We start from the raw sequence: 19,174 nt of genomic DNA, 5'->3' as shown, positions 1-19,174 counted from the left end.
TTCATCACTTACAAACAACACCAAGTGCTCATCACAACAAGTGTCCTCCTTAGAACCCATCACCCATGAAGCCCATCCCATAAACCTGTGACCCACCCAGAAGCTTGACAGTTTCTCAGTACTAACCACCTTTTCTGTTGGGATGTGTGGTAATATTAAAACAAATGGCTTTCTTTAAAAAATTTTTTTAACGTTTATTTATTTTTGAGAGAAAGAGAGACAGTGCAAGCAGGGGTAGGACAGAGAGACAGGGAGACACAGAATCCTAGTCAGGCTCCAGATTCTGAGCTGTTAGCACGGAGCCCCACGCGGGGCTTGAACTCATGGACCCTGAGATCATGACCTGAGCCCAAGCCGGATGCTTAACCAAGTGAGCCACCCAGGTGCCCCAAAACAAATGACTTTTTGATAATTCGATTCCACTCTAATCAATGCTGGAACACCTACATTACTTAGTGAAACAACACACAACACGTTACTTAAAAACATTCATGCATTAGTACAGATCCATTCCATGTGCAGATGGGCCTATGGATTTAATGTAACAGTAAAACACAGTTAATGATACTGTTTCAAGCCCAGTTTGCAAAGAACCTCAGAGAAATTACACATTGTGTAGTTTTAATATAGTATCAAAGATGAATATCCATAATTATCTGAAACGGTTATAATACATACTATTCTCCTACATTTGGTCAAGGACATACATTTTTTCATATACTTCAGCCAAAACAACACAATAGATGCAGAGGCAAATCTGAACAGCCAGTGGTCTTCCAACGAGACAGACAAGAAAGAGACTTGCAAAAATGTACAATGGAACAAAACCACTATTCTCACTGCCCCTTTTATTTGGGAACATTGGTACTTTCCATACAAACAATATTTATGTTTTCATATGATTGAAAATGAATTAATAAGTATTTGAACCTGTTTTATTCCTACTGCGGTAAATAAAGATCGATATAATCCACAGACACACAATTATCCCTGGGATCCTCACTAATTTGTAAGACTGTAGAGATATCCTGAGAACAAAATGCTGGAGAATCAGTGACTCACACAGCTCCTGGTCCACAGCTCAGGGACACAGTGGGACAAAGAGCGTTCTGTGCAGTAGGTGAGGCGTCCAGGCCAAGTCCCAGGTCCCCAGGCCCGCCTCTCAGGGACTCTGGCCCCAGGGCGGCGTCGGGGGCAGGCAAGCCCAGTGTTGGGGAGTCCCCATCTGCCCTGGTTTCACTTCTCCCTGTCACAACCTGTGTCAGGTCATTCTGTCTGGATACTGATGACGCGGCCTCGGTTCACACTCCTATTAGTGTCCGGTTTCCGGAGAAGCCAATGAGCGGCACCGCGGTTCCGGGGTATCAAGTTTCCGCACCCGCCTCCTGAGACACATTTGTCCCCAGACCCCGAGGATGCGGTTCGTGATGTCCGAAACTGTGCTCCTGCTGCTGTTGGGGGCCCTGGCCGTGACCCAGACCTGGGCGGGTGAGTGCGGGGTCGGGAGGAAAGGGACTCTGCGGGGCAGGAGGGAGAGGACCGCCCGGCGGGGACGCGGAACCTCCGGGGAGGCGACTGTCCTCCGCCCCGACCCCAGACCCCCTGTCGCCCCCTGCCCCGGCCTTTCCTCCCCCGACCCTCCCGGACTCAGCCCTGCTCTCCCCAACTCGGGTCCCCCTCCCCCTGCCCTCCCGTCCCCCTCCCCCTGGGACCCGGGCCCCGCGCGGGGAGGAGGGTCGGGCGGGGTCTCAGCCCCTCCGCGCCCGCAGGCTCCCACTCCCTGAGGTATTTCTACACCGCGGTGTCCCGGCCCGGCCTCGGGGAGCCCCGCTTCATCGCCGTGGGCTACGTGGACGACACGCAGTTCGTGCGGTTCGACAGCGACGCCCCGAATCCGAGGATGGAGCCGCGGGCCCCGTGGGTGGAGCAAGAGGGGCCGGAGTATTGGGACCGGGAGACGCGGATCCTGAAGAACGACGCACAGATTTTCCGAGGGAACCTGCAGACCGCCCTCCGCTACTACAACCAGAGCGAGTCCGGTGAGCGACGCGGGCCCGGGTCCAGGTCACGACGGGCCGAGGTCGCCCCGATTCTCCGGGTCAGAGTGCAAACCCGAGGCCTCGTGACCCCCGTCCCAAGACCCTGGAAGAGCCCGAGGGAGGTTTTAGGCGGGTTTACTTTCGGTTTCACCTTAATCGCTGCTGCTCTGGGGGCGGGGATAGGGTCGCACAACATCCAGTGGACATATGGCTGTGACGTCGGACCGGACGGGCGCCTCCTCCGCGGGTACAGGCAGGTGTCCTATGACGGCAAGGATTACATCGCCCTGAACGAGGACCTGCGCTCCTGGACCGCGGCGGACACAGCGGCGCAGATCACCCGCCGCAAGTGGGAGGAGGCTGGTGTGGCGGAAGACTTCAGGAACTACCTGGAGGGCACGTGCGTGGAGTGGCTCGCCAAATACCTGGACATGGGGAAGGAGACGCTGCTGCGCGCAGGTACCGGGACCACCGGGCCTCCTCGATCTCCCCTCCACTGGGCATGGCTTCCCACGAGAAAGGGAAAATGGACTCAGTGTCAGAACAGCGCCCCTCCCCGAGTGGGAAGAAGGAGATCCGCTTCGGAGTTCATATGCCTACTAGAGACTGACTCACCTTGAGGGTGCTTTTCTCTAAAAGAGAGACAGGAATCCAGTCTGTCCCTGGGATGCAGGTTGAGATCATCCCAGAAATAACCCATCAGCAGTTCCCTCGGACCCTGGCATCCACCTTGTGAACCCTGACCTTCCCTCTCAAGGCCTTGTCTACATCTGAGAACATGTTTGGAGATCTGACTCCGGGTTTTCTGAGTCACTCATCCTCCACCACAGTCAGGACCACAGTGTGTTCCCCCTTTAGACCAGCAGCTCCCTACCCGGGCTTCTCTCCCTGATTCCAGAACTTAACAAGAATCAGGAGATCCCAAAGGCTAGACTGCTGTCTGGGTTTTGTGCTTCTTCCATCCAGACCAGTTGTCCTGTCCACCTCAGGATGGTCACGTGGATGCAGTTTCAGTGGCCCATAAAGCTAAACCACAGTGTGGATTCTCTGTTTCTTCTTCCTCAGAGTCTCCCAACACACGGGTGACCCGCCACCCCATCTCTGACCGTGAGGTGACCCTGAGGTGCTGGGCCCTGGGCTTCTACCCTGCGGAGATCACCCTGACCTGGCAGCGTGATGGGCAGGACCACACCCAGGACGCAGAGCTTGTGGAGACCAGGCCTGCGGGAGATGGAACCTTCCAGAAGTGGGCAGCTGTGGTGGTGCCTTCTGGAGAGGAGCAGAGATACACGTGCCATGTGCAGCATGAGGGGCTGCCCGAGCCCATCACCCTGAGATGGGGTAAGGAGGCTTTGGGGTAGAGCCCCATGTCAGGGAAAGCAGGGCCCTTCTGGAAATTTCAGAGTCAGAACTGAAGCCGGGGGTCTGGGCCCCTCACCTTCCTTCCCTTTCCAGAGCCATCCTCTCTGCCCTCCATCACCATCCTGGGCATCATTGCTGGTGTGGTTGTCCTTGTGGTCACTGTGGTGGTTGGAGCTGTGATCTGGAGGAAGAAGTTCTCAGGTAGGAACGGAGTGGGGGGATCTGAGTTCTCTTGTCCCGCTGGGGGTTTCCTAGGTAGCACATTGTCCTGCCTGGTTCCTGGGAATTTCCATCCACACACATGGACCTGCCCACTCTGGAGCCGTTACTAACATTCACTCTGTAGCAAAGCACATGTGAAAATGAAGAACAGATTTTCACTTGGTAATTCTGGTCACGGGGACCTGATTCCCAGCACTGACAGGACAGAGAGGAAGGTCCCTGCTGAGGCCAGACCTCCAGCAAGTCAGGTGGTCCTGTGACCCCACACCTCTTTCTTCATGTGTCCCAATCCTGTCCTGGGTGTTCAGTCAGAACTCTGGAAATGTCATTGTGGACCAGGACTAGGAGGTTACTCTAGGATCACATGGCCCACCTGTCCCAGGTCTCTAACATGCTATTTTCTTCCACAGGAGGAAAGGGACCAAGCTATTCTCACGCTGCACGTAAGTGTGGAGGGGGTGATCCCTGAAACCTGGGATAGTGTAGACAGGATCCCATGGGTCATCCCCCTTCCCCCTTGGCTGCTCCTTTAGTCTCAACTCCTATGGCTCTGATCATGTCCTGTTTGTTCTACCCCAGGCGACGACAGTACCCAGGGCTCTGATTCATCTCTAATGGCTCCTAAAGGTAAGACTCTGGAGGGTGAAGTGGGGAGGAGTGGGGGCACTAGGGACACTTTGAGCATGCGTGGGGCTGTTGAGTGTGTGGCACTTATGTGACTGACCTAAATGTGTTCATGATGATTTTTTTTCACAGTGTGAGACCCGCTGCCTGTGGAGAAGTGGGATCCGTTCACACTCCCACTTGGTGACATCAAGATCCCCTGACTTTCTGAGGATGGTGTCAGAATGTGTCTGTGTTCCTATTAGCATATTGTGAGGACGCAGGAGACTGGCCCCCATGCCCACCATGACCCCTCCCGTACTGATTCGTGTTCCGTCTCCATCCCTGTCTTTAGTTCATGTTGGGCTGAGTACTGACGCCTTACTTCCCTACTGAAAATGAGAATCCAGATAGGAATTTGTGTTTTGTAATTCTGGGTATGTGGGCATGATGAGGTAATAAAAGAGAGGATTTGTATGGTTGGAACAGAAAACAAATGAAAGCCCTGAGAACCTCCCAGAACCCGCCGTTTCCTGTGCCGTGTCTGTTGCAGGTGGGGACAGGAGAGGGCTGGAGGAGCCGAGCGTGGACGGGGCCTGGGTCCAGTCGGTGCTCAGTGCGTCCTTGGTGTGTCGTGCTCCCTCCTCAGCTGGGTCATTGTCTCTGCTCCTTGTCCTTGTCCCTTCTGTGGAACCTTGTCTCACCAGGACCTGAGATCATAGGGGCTTGGACATCACCTGTCACCAGGACCTTGTGCAACAAGAGCTTCCTGTGACTGGGTCAGCCCAGGCTCCATCCTGGGTCATGACCTCAGCCCCATCTTTTGGGTGTATTTTCTTCTTTGTTTCTGTGGAGCATCAGGCCTGTTCTTGCTTGTGTCGGAGTTCCTGTCTCCTTCTCCCCAGATGACCCTGGTGGTTACAGCACCAGGAGTCCTTTGGACTGTCGTTCCCACCGGCCTAGATGGGCCCTGCACACAGGAGTCTCTGTGGTTTGGAGACATGAATTTTCAGATTCATCCATCTCCTCCCTCTAGAGTTGTCTTCTGGATATTCTTTACATCCTGAGGTAGACAGAGAGGAATCTGGGAGTTTCTCATCCTTGTTCAACTTCAGTTAGTTTCTACCTTCCCTGCCTCTCTTCCCCCTCTTCTTGCCCTTAGTTCTGGTAATGCTGGTTCTGGCTCCCATCCACGTTCATGGATTTATAAATCAGGGTCTAATGCAGATTTCTATTTGGTTGGAGAAAGAGTCCCATAGAGCCTGAGTACAGTGATTCTGAAGACAGGACTATAACTGTGTGCTGTGCTGTGCAGGGAAAACACTGTGGGAGGGGGGAGCTGAGCAGAGAGGGTGGAGGGGGGAGCAGCCCTGGGGGAAAGTAGAGGCGGCACTGATGGTGAGGTGGGGGCACTTTGTGCGGGAGCTGCCACGGACCCGCTGTGCCTGAGGCTCAGCCAGAAGACAGAGGTCCTCTCCGCTGACCACCTGTTCCACTGACAATGTCGTGTGCCACGTGCAGGACCCGCTATTTTTCTTATCTGGGACACCTCAGTAAGTAAGAAGAGGCAAATGTGCTGGTCTTGTGGAGAATATGTCCTAGGGGCGAGGGACAGACTCTACTTGGCCTTGGAGCAATGTGGGGACTGAGGGCATTGACCCCATTGAGCAGTCAGAAATCCAAGTATAACTTTTGACTCCCCCCGAAACTTAAATACTGCCACTAATAATGTACTGTTCATAAGAAGCCTTACTGAAAACAGGAACAGTCGTTCAACACATGTTTTGTACGTTACATGGATATGTACATGTATTCTTACAATAAATTAAGCTGGGGAAAATAGTAAGAAACCCTAAGAGAAACTGCATTGACAGCACTTATTGTAGAAAAGACCACATATCGGTGGATGTGCACAGTTCAAACCAGTGTTAATTCAGAGTCAACCGTATACTGTATAAATGTGGTAAATAAGGGAAGTGTTTAAATGGAAATTGGTAGGTGCTTTGAGGAAGGTGACCCAGAGAATTACCTGTGTGGGGACACTCAAGGTGGCTACTTTACTACGGTGGTAAGTGTGAGCCTCCCTGGGAAGCTGACCTCAGGAGAGATGTGCAGGACACAAGGAATTGTTGAAGAGCATGTCTCAGGGAGTTCTTTCCACGCAGGGGGACCTCCAGGCACATGCACTAGGGCAGGAGCATGTCCTTGTTCGAGGAAGGGTGAGAGGCCACTGTGGCTGGCGCCGAGAGCATGTGAAATGTGCTCAGATGTCTAGGTTAGGATTTGAAGGCTTTTGAGTTTTCTCTGAGTGACATGTGGAGTCCCCGGATGGTTTAGATCAGATGGTTCACGTCGTACTACTTGTCTTAGCAGCATCTGTTTGCTGCTGTGCAGAATCGAGAGGTGAAGGGCGGGACACCAGTAGGGAAAGTGTAGGAAGCCAGTGCCGTTTCAGGAGGGGGGATGTTGGATTTATTTTGGGGTTTGAAGAGAGACAATAAGAGGGAGTGACTGTACTCTGGTTAGTGTCTGCGTGTGTGTGTGTGTGAGTGTATGTTCTGGGTACATTTAAAGATGAACTTAGCAGCATGTCCTAATGTATTATTTCTGTGTTGTGAGAATGAGGAATCAAGGACAGCACCCAATACTTCAGACTGCAAGAAGAAAGGGGGGTTGTCTTCCAATGAAACAGGGAAGATTTTGGAAGTAGGACATTTGGGGAAGCAGCATCACAGGCACCCCATTAGGAGTGTGGAAACTGAGATGATTAGAAATACAAGTGAGGTTGGCTGTTGGATACAGATCACAGGGTAGGAGAAATATCTAGGTTGAAAAATAGATATGGATGTTGACATCATATAAATGATGTTTAGAGCCTTTAGCATAGATGAGGTCACCAAGGGGATGATGGCCATAGAAGAGAAAGGAACAGGACCAAACCATGGACTCACCAGCACTAAGCAAGCTGATCAGAGCACACCCAGAGCACACTGCACAGTTCTGGTTCTGCGCCTAGTAGGCACACACTCCAGGGAGACCCAGCCTTCAGTGTGCACAGGAATTTCCTGAACTTAGGAAGAGGTAGACATTCTGCAATAGAGTATGAGATTCTGGGTTTATAACAAGTTTGGTGCTGCTTCTGGTCTTCAGATCACACACTGAGCACCAAGCACATAAAGCAGGATTCCCACATGGCTGTGCCTCACCCTCTTCTGTGGGGCTTATTAAGTAGTGATTCCTGGGTCCACGCCCAACACTCTAACATGGTAGGTGGGGAGAGGACTGAGCATTTTGTAACAAACCCACAAGCAACCCCGGGGTTCCACCAGATAGAGATGCAGTGAAGTCATTGATGAGAGCCCTCATTGTGGGAAGGGGTCTTACATCCACATTTAAATGTTGTTTTTTCTAGCAAGAAAAATGCAAGACCTGCTGGGAGATACATATTTTCTCTCCCAGGGTGCAGAGCCAGGAGGCAGATTGAGGAAGTGGTTATCAGCTCAACATAAAATCTCTGAGATAACAAGAGTGTAGATTTTAAATGTTTGCACCACACAAAAGGAAATGGTAACTATGTGACAAGGTGCAGGTCTAGGCCAATGCTCTGGTTGTAAGCATTTTGCAGCATAGAAATGTATCAAGTCAAGAAACTGTAGCCTTAAACTGACATAATGGTGTTTGTCAGTTATATCTCAGTAAAACTGGTGAAAAGTAATGTGAAATCATGCTCTCTAACGCTATTCCCTACATCGACTTCTGCCTCTTTATGATACATGTGCACAGTTACAGACTGGGATGAGAGAAAGAGAATGTGGGGCCTTGTTCTATTTCAAGGAATGTCACAAAGCAGGCGTGAGGCTACACAGATGGGAACAGAATCCACAATGGACCCTAGGGGGAGGCTCACATATAGCCAGGGCCCTGCTCCTGGGTATAGATGTCACCCTCACGACAGAGTCCCCTGACATAGGACACTGGATCCGGAGGCTAGGACTGCTGTTGCTGCTGCCCCTTGCAACTGCATGACACCACTGTCATTCAAACACCTGTGCCAAATGCCATGTAGTGCGGTCCCAGCCTATCGGTCCCATGTCCTGAGAGAGATTCTGGCAGGTGGTCACGTGACTGTGAAGTTTCATGCCACGTCCAATGCAAGAGTGTTTGGCAAAGTGGGTTCTCCTCTCCATGGTCTCTGCCCTCCGTCAACATTTTTAAATGTGGAAATTTTTCATGTGGGAAGAGGATACTAGTTCTGGGCATGGAAACCGGGGGCCAGGAATGGAAAAAGAATGAGAAATTGCAACATTTGGAGCAGTGATTTGAGACTACAACTTGATATGATACATTGTAGGCACTCAGGTCAGATTGGAGGAAGGAGTGACTAAATATGGTGTCTTTCAACTTTTTCCCTTGATAGTTGTTATGGGGTCCAGCTTTTGTCTACTCCAGTTGTACTGACAAGTAAGTGGAGTAGCACTTTCGGATGATGAAGTGATTGTTCAAAATGTCTTCTCCAGCCTTTGTCTCTTTCTAGGATTAAGTAACCCAGATCTGTAACACTTCAGATGATCCTTATACATACACTGACACTTCATATTTCTTTGTACATGCCCGTATGTCTGGGGACAGTATCCAGAACTTACCAGATTTTATGTGACCCTCACAAAAGTCTAAAAAATCTTTCCAGGTTAAACACTGTGCTCCTCCACGTCTGGTCCACGAACAGCTAGTAATCAAACTGTTTTTAGCAGATCCAATGACTTGATATACAGGCTTATTTTTGTGTTGATTACCAGTCTGAGACAGGATAAGGTTTCACTTTCATTTCTGTCTCTATCTGTTTGTGGGCTGATGCACATTCACAGACCAGTGCTGGCTCACACAAGACACAGATCACCATTGGCTTAGGTAGACTTGTATTCTACCACCTCGTCTGGTGCTGGATAAATCTCAGAAATGAAACAATTGTGAATGGGGATCCTCTTCCAGTAACACAGTAGACTAAGTTTTAAGGCTGCCTCTTCCTATAAAAGCAACTAATCATGATTTATACATATATGTATAAAATAATATGTATAAAATATATATTGTATATATTTCACCCACAAGAAAAATCAGGAGAATAATAATCATTTAGGCCAAAATATAACAATGGGCAAAAAGCTAGGGATGATCGTTGCTCTGATACTCAAGGTGTATTTCAAATCTAGAAAATCTTAGCTTGACTTCTCAGGCTCAGGAACTTACTAGACAGGAAATAATGCCCAGAGCTTATTCTATTTCATGAGAAACATCTCTCCCTGAAAATATGGGAGTTAAGATTCATAGATTCATATCCTCAGGAAAGGGTGACATGAATCACATCAACTCTATCTTCAAGAACAAGAAGAAATTATTCTAAGGAGGTTTGCTTGGAGCTAACGCAAAGTGAGCAAAACAGCTACTTCAAAGAATTTGCAACGACAGACTAACCCTTCTGTGATTTGTAATCCAAATTTGCTTTGCTATTTTGGGTCAAAGTACCTTCAAGTCACTAGTTTAGTTTATTATTGTCCTGGATTGATATTGACTCAAATTTATAAGAAAGAAACAAATTTCTCTAGAGAAATCTACATTTAAGCTATGTGTCAAAAAATTTGCAGAAAGAATTGCACAAAGAAAAAGAGAAACTCGCAGCATGAAATGTAAAGTCCAAACGGGAGAAAGACTGTGATTGAGTAGCTTTAGAAAGAATAGGTAGTGAAAAGAAGGTCATAAAACTTCAATATCGCACTCATAGGACATAAAATATAACATGACCAGGATATGATATAAATATATAAATATATGTTATTTGAATAAATATTAGTATATGACATAAAGAAAAAAATGCTAGTAAAGACAAACAGCAACATTTTATAATGATAAAATATCAAACTATCAGAAGGATGAAACAATTCTGCATATACAGTCACCTAATAACTCAGTGCCAAATACCTGAAAACAAAGCAGACAGAAATTGAGAAACAGACAATACAACAGTAAGAGTCAGAAACTGCAATATATCACTTTCCACAATGGATAGAACATCTATGCAGAGATCAATAAACATAAAGAAGATTTGAGCCGTACTGCAAACCAATAGTACAAATCTGACATTTATTGAACATTCCAGTCATCCACAGAATACACATTCTTTCAAATGCACTTGGAGATTTCTTGAAGATAAATCATATATATTCCATTATACGTGTGTGTGTGTCTGCATGTTAATGTGTGTGTGTGTGCGTGTGCGCGCGCACATGCATGTATACCACCTCTTGTTTATCCATTCATCACTAGATGGACATTTGGGCTCTCTTCATCATTTAGCTCTTGTTGATAATGCTGCTATAAACGTTGGGGTGCATGTACCCCTACAAATATGTATTTTTGTACCCTTTGCGTAAATACCTGGTATTGCCATTGCTGGATCATAGGGTATTTCTATTATTAGTTTTCTGAGGAACCTCCACACTGTTCTCCAGAGTGGCTACACCAGTTTACATTCCCACCAACACTGCAAGAGGGTTCCCGTTTCTCCACATACTTGACAACATCTGTTATGTCCTGTGCTGTTCATTTTAGACATCCTGGCAGCAAAATGTGAGCATATTTTCTTCCATTTTTTTTAAACATTTGTGTTTATTTATTTATTTATTTTTAATATAATTTGTTGTCAAGGTGGCTAACATACAGTGTATACCGTGTGCTCTTGGTTTTGGGGGTAGATTCCCACGGTTCATCACTTAGGTACATCACCCACTGCTCATCCCAACAAGTGCCCTCCTCAAAGCCCATCACCATTTTCCCCTCTCCCCTACCCCCTATAAACCCGCAGTTTGTTCTCTGTATTTAAGAGTCACTTATGGTTTGCCTCCCTCCATCTCTGTGACTATATTTTCCCCTTCCCTTCCCCCATGGTCTTCTGTTAAGTTTCTGAAGTTCCACATATCAGTGAAAACATATATCTGTCTCTCTCTGACTGACTTATTTCACTTAGCATAATATCTTCCAGTTCCATCCACGTTGCTGCAGATGGCAGGATTTCATTCTTTCTCATGACGTTAGCATATTTTCACATGTCTGTTAGCCATCTGGATGTCTTCTTTAGAAAAGTGTTTTCTAAAGTCATGTCTTCTGCCCATTTATTAACTGGGTTATTTGCTTTCTGGGTGTGGAGTTTGCTAAGTTCTTTATAGATTTGGGAAACTAATCCTTTATCAGATATGTCATTCGCAAATATCTTCTCCCATTCTGTAGATTGTCTTTTACTTTGGTTGGTTGTTTCCTTCCCTGTGCAGAAGGTTTTTATCTTGATAAACTCCCAGTGGTTCATGTTTGCTTTTGTTTCCCTTGCCTCCAGCAATTTGTACAGTAAGAAGCTGTTATGGATTTTGATGGGTTCCTATCTCAAATTTAGGTCTTTCATCCATTTTGAATTTCCTGTTGTGTATGGTGTAAGAAAGTTGTCCCATTACTTTCTTCTTCCTGTTGCTGTTCAGTGTTCCCAACACCATTTGTTACAGAGACTATTTTCTTTCCATTGGATATTCATTGCTGCTTTGTCAAAAATTAGTTGACCATATAGTTGTGGGTCCATTTCTGAATTTTCTATTCTGTTCCATTGATATGTGTCTGCTTTTGTGCCAGTGCCATACTGTCTTGATGACTACAGCTTTGTAATACAGCTTGAAATCTGGAATTGTGATGCCTTCAGTTTTTTTGTTTTTCAGAGTTTCTTTGGCTATTTGGGGTCTTCTGTGGCCCCATACAAATTTTAGGATTGTTTGTTTTAGCTCTGTGAAAAATGCTGGTGGTATTTTGATAGGGACTGTATTAAATTATAGATTGCTTTGGGTAGTATTGACATTTGAACAATATTTGTTCTTCCAATCCATGAGCATGGAATGCTTTCCCATTTCTTTGTATCCTCAATTTCTTTGTAGGTGTTCTATACTTATCAATGAGAGTGCAGAACTTTTTCCTCTTTAGTTAGGTTTATTCCTAGGTATCTTATTGGTTTTGGTGCAATTCCAAACAGGGTTGATTCCTCGTTTCTTTTTTTGTTTCCTGCCTCGTTATTGGTGTATACAAATGCAACAGATTTCTCTACATTGATTTAACAATCTGTAACTTTTCTGAATTCATGTGTTAGTTCTAGCAATTTTTGGGTGGAATCTTTCAGGTTTTCTACACAGAGTATTATGATTTCTGTGAAGAGTGAAAGTTTGAGTACTTCCTTGCCAGTTTGAATGCCTTTTCTTTCATTTTGTTATCTGATTGCTGAAGCTAAGACTTCCAGTAGTATGTTAAATAGTAATGGTGAGACTGGACATTCTTGTCTTGTTCCTGACCATAGGGGAAAGTTTCTCAGTTTTTCTCCATTGAGGATGATTTTATCTATGGGTTTTTCATAAATGCCCTTTATGATGTTGAGGCATATTCCATCTATCCCTATTTGTAGAAGGTATTTATCAAGCTTGGATGCTGTATTTTGTCAAATGCTTTTTCTGCATGTATTGACAGGGTCATATGGTCCTTGTTTTTCTTTTATTAATGTGGGGTATCATGTTGATTGATTTGCAACATTGAACCAAACCCACAGCCCAGGAATAATCCCACTTGATCATGGTAATACTTCTTTTAATGTATTGTTGAATTCGATTTGCTAGTATTTTGTTGAGCATTTTTGCATCCTTGTTCATCAGGGGTTTTCACCTGTAATTCTCCTTTTTGATGGGGTCTTTCTCTGGTTTTGGAATCAAGGTAATGCTGGCTTTGTAGAATCAGTTTGGACATTTTCCTTCCATTCCTATTTATTGGAACAGTTTGAGAAGAATAGGAACACTTTGAGAAGAATTCTTTAAATATCTGGCAGAATTCCCCTGGGAAGCCATCAGGCCCAGGACATTTGTTTTTTGGGAGTTTTTTGAATACATTTCAATCTCTTTGCTTGTTATATATCTGTTCAAATTTTCTATTTCTTCCTGTTTCAGTTTTTTTAGTTTGTAAGTTTCTAGTAATTTTCCATTTCTCCCAGATTCCCCAGTTTTCTGGAATATAATTTTCATAGTATTCTTTCATAATTGTTTGTATTTCTGTGGTGTTGGTTGTGATCTCTCCTCTTTCATTTATAATTTTATCTTTTGGGGGTCCTTTCTCTTCTCTTTTTGACATGTGATGCCAGAGGGTTATCAGTTTTATTCTTTCAAAAAACCAGACTTAGTTTTGTTGATCTGTTCTACTAGGGTTTTGTTTGTTTGTTTGTTTCTATATGGTTTCTTTTTGCTCTAATCTTTATTATTTCCCTTCTCTGCTGGCTTTAGGCTGTATTTGCTGTTCCTTTTCTAGCTCCTTTAGGTGTAAGATTATGTTGTGTATTTGAGACCTTTCTTGCTTCTTGAGATAGGCCTCTATCGCAATATACTTTCCTATTAGGACTGCCTTTGCTTCATCCCACAGGTTTTGAACCGTCGTGTTTTCATTTTCATTTGCATCTGGGTAATTTATAATTTCCCGGTTAACCCTCTCATTCTTTTGTAGGATGTTCTTTAACCTCTGTGTATTTGATGGCTTTCCAAATTTTTTCTTGTGGTTAACTTCAAATCTCATGGTGTTGTGGTCTAAAAATGTGCATGGTATGACCTCAATCTGTTTGTTCTTGTTGAGGGCTGATTTGTGACCCCATGTGTGATCTCTTCTGGAGAATGTCTCATGTGCTCTCAAAAAGAATGTGTATTCTGCTGCTTAGGATGGAATGTTCTGAATATATATTTTAGGTCCATCCAGTCCAGTGTGTCATTTAAAGCTATTGTTTCCTTGTTGGTTTTCTGCTTAGATGGTCAGTCCAATGATGTAAATGGGGTGTTAAAGTCCTCTACTATGATTGTATTATTATCAATGACTTCCTTTATATTTGTGATTAGTTGATTTATATATTTGTGTTCTGTCAATTTGGGGGCATAAATGTTTACAATTGTTTTATATTCTTTCTGGATTGACCCCTTAATGATGATGTAATGTCCTTCTTCATCTCTTGGTACAGTCTTTGGTTTAAAATATAGTTCATCTGATATAAGTATGGCTATTCTGGCTTTCTTTTGACGTCCATTAGTATGGTAGTTGGTCCTCCAACCAGTCACTTTCAATCTGCAGGTGTCATTAGGTCTAAAATGAACCCTTTGTAGGAAGCATATAGATGGATCTTGTTGTTTTGTCCATTCTGATACCATAAATCTTTTGATTAGAGCATTTAGTACATTTACAGTCAGAATAATTATTGAAATATATGGCTTTAGTGCCCTATGTTACCTGTAGAGTTGGTGTTCTGGTGATGTTCTCTGGTCCTTTCTAGTTTTTTGTGCTTTTGTTCTTTTTTTTTTCCACTCAAAGACTCCCCCTTACAATTTCTTTCAAGGGGAGCCATGGTGGCTAAGTCGGGTAAGCATGTGATTTCGCCTCAGGTCATGATCTTACAGTTTTTGAGTTTGAGTCCTGCATAGGGTGAGCTGGGGCCTTGGTTCAGCTGAGCCTGGCCTCTCTCTCTCTCTCTCTCTCTCTCTCTCTGTCTGTCTCTCTGTGCCTCATGGGATTCTCTCTCTCTCTCTCTCTCTCTCTTGCTCCCTTGCACCCTCTCTCTCTCAAAAAAATATTTTTTCCTTCAGGACTGGTCTTAAACTCCTTTAGTTTTTGTTTGTCTTGGAAACTATTTATCTCTCCTTCTGTTCTGAATGACAACCTTGCCGGGTAAAGAATTCTTGGCTGCATATTTTTCCCATTCATCACATTGTATGTGTCCTGCCACTCCTTTGTGGCCTGCCAAGTTTCTGTGGACAGGGCTGCTGAGAACCTGTTCTGTCTTCCCTTGTATGATAAGGACTTTTTTTCCCCTTGCTGCTTTCAGGATTCTTTCCTAGTCTGTGTGTTTTGTGAATTTCACTATGATATGCCTTGGTGATGATCAGCTTTTGTTGAATTTAATGGGAGTTTTCTGTGCTTTTGGATTTTGATGTCTGTGTCCTTACACAGATTAGGGAAACTTTCAACTATAATTTGTTTGAATAAACCTTGATATTGATTCATTCCTCTAATTCATCCATCCTCATTTTTATGAACTCTAATTGGGTTTGCATTTCAGTTACAGCATTTTTTTTAACTATTTTTTAAATTTACATCCAAATTAGTAAGCATATACTGCAACAAAGATTTCAGGAGTCGATTCCCTAATGCCCCCTACCCATTTAGCCCATCCCCCTCCCTCAACCCCTCCAGTAACCCTCAGTTTGTTCTCCATATTTATGATTCTTTTCTGTTTTGTCCCTCTCACTGTTTTTATATTATTTTTGCTTCCCTTCCCTTATGTTCATCTGTTTTGTCTCTTAAGGTCCTCATATGAGTGAAGTCATATGATTTTTGTCTTTCTCGGACTGACTAATTTCACTCAGCATAATACCCTCCAGTTCCATCCACATAGTTGCAAATGGCAAGATTTCATTCTTTTTGATTGCCGAGTCATACTCCATTGTATATACTTACCACTTCTTCTTTATCCATTCATCCATCAATGAACATTTGGGCTCTTTCCATACTTCGGCTATTGTTAGTGCTGCTATAAACATGGGGATGCATGTGTCCCTTCGAATCAGCATACCTGTATCCATTGGATAAATACCTAAGAGTGCAATTGCTGATTCATAGTAGTTCTATTTTTAATTTTTTGAGGAACCTCCATACTGTTTTCCAGAGTGGCTGCACCAGCTTGCATTCTCACCAGCAATGCAAAAGAGATCCTTCTTTCCCTGCATCCTTGCCAACATCTGTTGTTGCCTGAGTTGTTAATGTGAGCCATTCTGACAGGCGTCAGGTGGTATCTCATGGTGGTTTTGATTTGCATTTCCCTGATGATGAGTGATGTTGAGCATTTTTTCATGTGTCAGTTGGCCATCTGGATGCCTTCTTTGGAGAAGTGTCTATTCATGTCTTTTGCCCATTTCTTCACTGGATTATTTGATTTGGGGTGTTAAGTTTGGCAAGTTCTTTATAGATTTTGGATACTAACCCTTTATCTGATATGTCGTTTGCAAATATCTTCTCCCATTCTGTCAGTTGCCTTTGAGTTTTGCTGATTGTTTCCTTCTCTGTACAGAAGATTTTTATGTTGATGAGGTCCCAGTAGTTCATTTTTGCTTTTGTTTGCCTTGCCTCTGGAGACGTGTTGAGTAAGATGTTGCTGTGGCCAAGATCAAAGAGGTTTTTTCCTGCTTTCTCCTTGAGGATTTTGATGGGTTCCTGTCTTACATTGGGGTCTTTCATCCATTTTGAGTTTATTTTTGTGTATGGTGTAAGAAAGTGGTCCAGGGTCGTTCTTCTGCATGTCGCTGTCCAGTTTCCTCAGCACCACTTGCTGAAGAGACTGTCTTTATTCCATTGGATGTTCTTTCCTGCTTTGTCAAAGATTAGTTGGTCATACGTTTGTGGGTCTATTTCTGGATTCTCTATTCTGTTCCATCGATCTGAGTGTCTATTTTTGTGCCATCGGTTACAACATTTTTAATTTTGACCTGACTAGATTTTAGTTCTTTTATTACTGCAGAAAAGATTCTGTAGTGTCTTCTATGTATATTTCAAGACCAGCTAGTATTCTTATAATTTTTGTTTTATATTCTAGTACAAACATCTTACTTATATCTGTATTGATTAAATCACTGACTGAGAGATCTATTTCTTGCTCTTTCTTTTGGTGTGAATTCCTCTCTCTTGTCATTTTTCCCAGAACAGAAAAGAAAGAAAAAAACAAAGCAAAACAGAGTCTATCAAAAAAGTGAGATCCTGGGTGTGTTTTTGTCTGTTTGTTAAAATAATCTATATCCAAAAAACAAAAATTATAATCATAATAAAAATAAAATAAAATGAAAATACACAAATACACAAAATAAAATATATATAAATTAAGAAAATGAAAATAAAACATAAAAAAGGAATTTTTAAAACTAAGAAAATAAATGAAAAAATAATTTAAAAAACAAAGAATAAAAGTAAAAGAGGAGCTCGATCCTATTTTCCCCAGAGCTGAAGCTTTGCTGTGTTTTATGATCAGTAGAGGTGGTGGGAGCAAGTGCTGGCCATCTGGAGGAGGGGCCTGTTGTGCTGATTCTCAGGTAGAAATGTGACTTCATAGCACAGTGGTCAGGGCTTGGGGTAAGCAGTTCTCGCGTCCGCTAGATGGCGCTGTTTTGCTTCCCGAAGCCTTTCAGGGCTGATGGGCTGATGAATGCGGAAGCTCCCACTCTCCAGCCTTGGAGCTGAAAGATTGAGCCCCCAATTTTTCAGAAATCCCTCACAGAAAAGCAAGCAATTACTTCGCTTATGTCCCGTTTCCCTTCTCTTGCATGTGGCTATCCAGTTTTCCCAATATCATTTGTTAAAACGACTGTCCTTTCCCATGAATTGTTTTGGCACCCTTGTCTGTAATCACTTGGCCATATACCCAAAGGTTATTTTCTGGACCCTGTTTTTCCATAAGTCTGTATATCTGTTTTTATGCCACTACCATAACGCTTTGATTTCTGTAGCTTTATAGTAAAGCTTTATAGCTCTAGGTCTGACCTTTTTTACCACAAGCATGTGATTGAGTTTCAAAACTCCAAGTTTTAGGGCCTCCCCTGGCCCAGACCAGCGCTGTTCCCTAGGAGAGGATCTCGCGTCACTTTTGCTGTTTGCGGGCGATGCCAGGAAAGCGGTGGCACAACCATGCAGTTGTTCCGAGTTTCTGGCAAAACAGAGCAGAATGCGGCACCACAGCTCTCTCCCCTGAGCTCAAGGCCCTGCTCCTACACTTGGGAGCAATGGAGCACGTGGGTGCCCCTGTCCTTCTTGTGACCCAGGGATCCTCAGAGCAGACTGTCACTCCTGCGACTCCTCCCATTTTGCCACCTGAGCACCTGTAAGCCAGGCACACCCCCACAGCAGCGGGCTAAAGTTCAGATTGTGCGCTGCTTATAATTCTTGTGGTATCTCTGTAAGCAGGCTCCCCGCCTGCTGCCCTAACTGCAGCTTTGGCTCCCCCAAATCAAATCTCCTGCCTCCTACCTTCCAGAAGGTGGTCACTTTTCCACTTGTAGACTTAGAGTTTTTGTTCTCTCCAAACTCCAGTTGATTTCTCTGGTGTTCAAAGTGATTTGGTAACTATCTGGCCGAGTTCCAGGGATGAGACAAACTTAGGGTCCCCCTCCTCCTCTGCCACCTGAACTCCTCCCCAAGAACCCACTCTTACAAGGCCTGTGTCCGGCCTCACACCCCTCAGGACTCAGCTAAACAGTAGTTTGAAAAGTGCCCAGGACCTACGTGAAGGGCACCCACTTACTAACCTTGTTATTGTTTTCTCCTGTTTTTGTTTTACTTCCAGTGTAGTTAATGAGCAGTGTTATATGAGTTTTGGATGCACAATATAGGGAGTCCACAATTCTATACATTGCTCTGTGCCTGTCGGGATAAGTGTATTCTTAATCCACTTTACCCCTTTCACCCCCTCCCCCCACCCACCTGCCCTCTGGTAACCATCCATACGTCTCTATAGTTCTGAGTTTGGTTTTTGGTTTATCTCTTTTTCGCTTTGTTCATTTGTTTTATTTCTTATGTTCCAATATGACTGAAATCATACTGTATTTGTCTTTCTCTGACTGACTTATTTCGCTTAGCATTATACTCTCGTGATCCATTCATTTTGCTGCAAATGGCAAGATTTCATTCTTTTTTGTGGCTGAGTAACTGTCCGTTGCATAAATATAACCGCATCTTGCGGGCACCTGAGTGTCTCATTTGGTTCAGCCTATGACTCTTGATTTTGGTTCAGGTCATGGGATCGAGCCCCGTATGAGGCTTAGTGCTGACAGTGGGGAGCCAGCCTGCAGTTTTCTGCCTCCTTCTCT

At 44.5% G+C, this 19,174-nt stretch overlaps 2 protein-coding genes, 2 long non-coding RNA genes and 2 pseudogenes across 8 annotated transcripts in view; 2 read left to right on the top strand and 4 right to left on the bottom strand.

The window, feature by feature from the left end:
- LOC109249536 (DLA class I histocompatibility antigen, A9/A9 alpha chain-like) overlaps positions 1-4,748 on the top strand; it is a 59,224-nt pseudogene extending 54,476 nt beyond the window's left edge.
- LOC128777755 (class I histocompatibility antigen, Gogo-B*0103 alpha chain-like) overlaps positions 1-19,174 on the bottom strand; it is a 345,882-nt gene that overhangs the window by 154,672 nt on the left and 172,036 nt on the right. The gene's annotated exons all lie outside the window — the stretch shown is intronic.
- LOC109261985 (DLA class I histocompatibility antigen, A9/A9 alpha chain-like) overlaps positions 1-19,174 on the bottom strand; it is a 288,568-nt pseudogene that overhangs the window by 154,672 nt on the left and 114,722 nt on the right.
- Positions 1-19,174, bottom strand: part of LOC128777761 (uncharacterized) — a 114,729-nt gene that overhangs the window by 49,603 nt on the left and 45,952 nt on the right. The window lies entirely within an intron of this gene.
- LOC128777757 (uncharacterized) overlaps positions 829-19,174 on the bottom strand; it is a 59,016-nt gene continuing 40,670 nt past the window's right edge. The window contains exon 2 of the long non-coding RNA XR_008423114.1: positions 829-1,561. This is a non-coding gene — a long non-coding RNA (uncharacterized LOC128777757). The remainder of the gene's footprint in view (positions 1,562-19,174) is intronic.
- LOC109261320 (DLA class I histocompatibility antigen, A9/A9 alpha chain-like) overlaps positions 1,357-19,174 on the top strand; it is a 144,029-nt gene continuing 126,211 nt past the window's right edge. For 2 of the 5 annotated variants that reach the window (XM_053905274.1, XM_053905271.1), the window contains exons 1-7: positions 1,357-1,488; positions 1,770-2,039; positions 2,223-2,498; positions 3,105-3,380; positions 3,495-3,602; positions 4,034-4,066; positions 4,203-4,250. In XM_053905274.1, coding sequence (XP_053761249.1) covers positions 1,416-1,488; positions 1,770-2,039; positions 2,223-2,498; positions 3,105-3,380; positions 3,495-3,602; positions 4,034-4,066; positions 4,203-4,250 — 1,084 coding nt within the window. In that variant the 5' untranslated portion in view covers positions 1,357-1,415. Of the gene's footprint in view, positions 1,489-1,769; positions 2,040-2,222; positions 2,499-3,104; positions 3,381-3,494; positions 3,603-4,033; positions 4,067-4,202; positions 4,251-4,379; positions 4,749-19,174 lie in introns of those variants that run through there. The other 3 variants (XM_053905272.1, XM_053905273.1, XM_053905275.1) reach the window with 3 other exon arrangements.

Source organism: Panthera pardus, unplaced genomic scaffold (assembly GCF_024362965.1).
Source record: "Panthera pardus isolate Hobbes unplaced genomic scaffold, ASM2436296v1 HiC_scaffold_17, whole genome shotgun sequence".
NCBI classification, from domain to species: Eukaryota; Metazoa; Chordata; class Mammalia; order Carnivora; family Felidae; genus Panthera; species Panthera pardus.
Note: the sequence above shows the minus strand (reverse complement) of the source record. Positions and strands in the feature narration are given on the sequence as shown.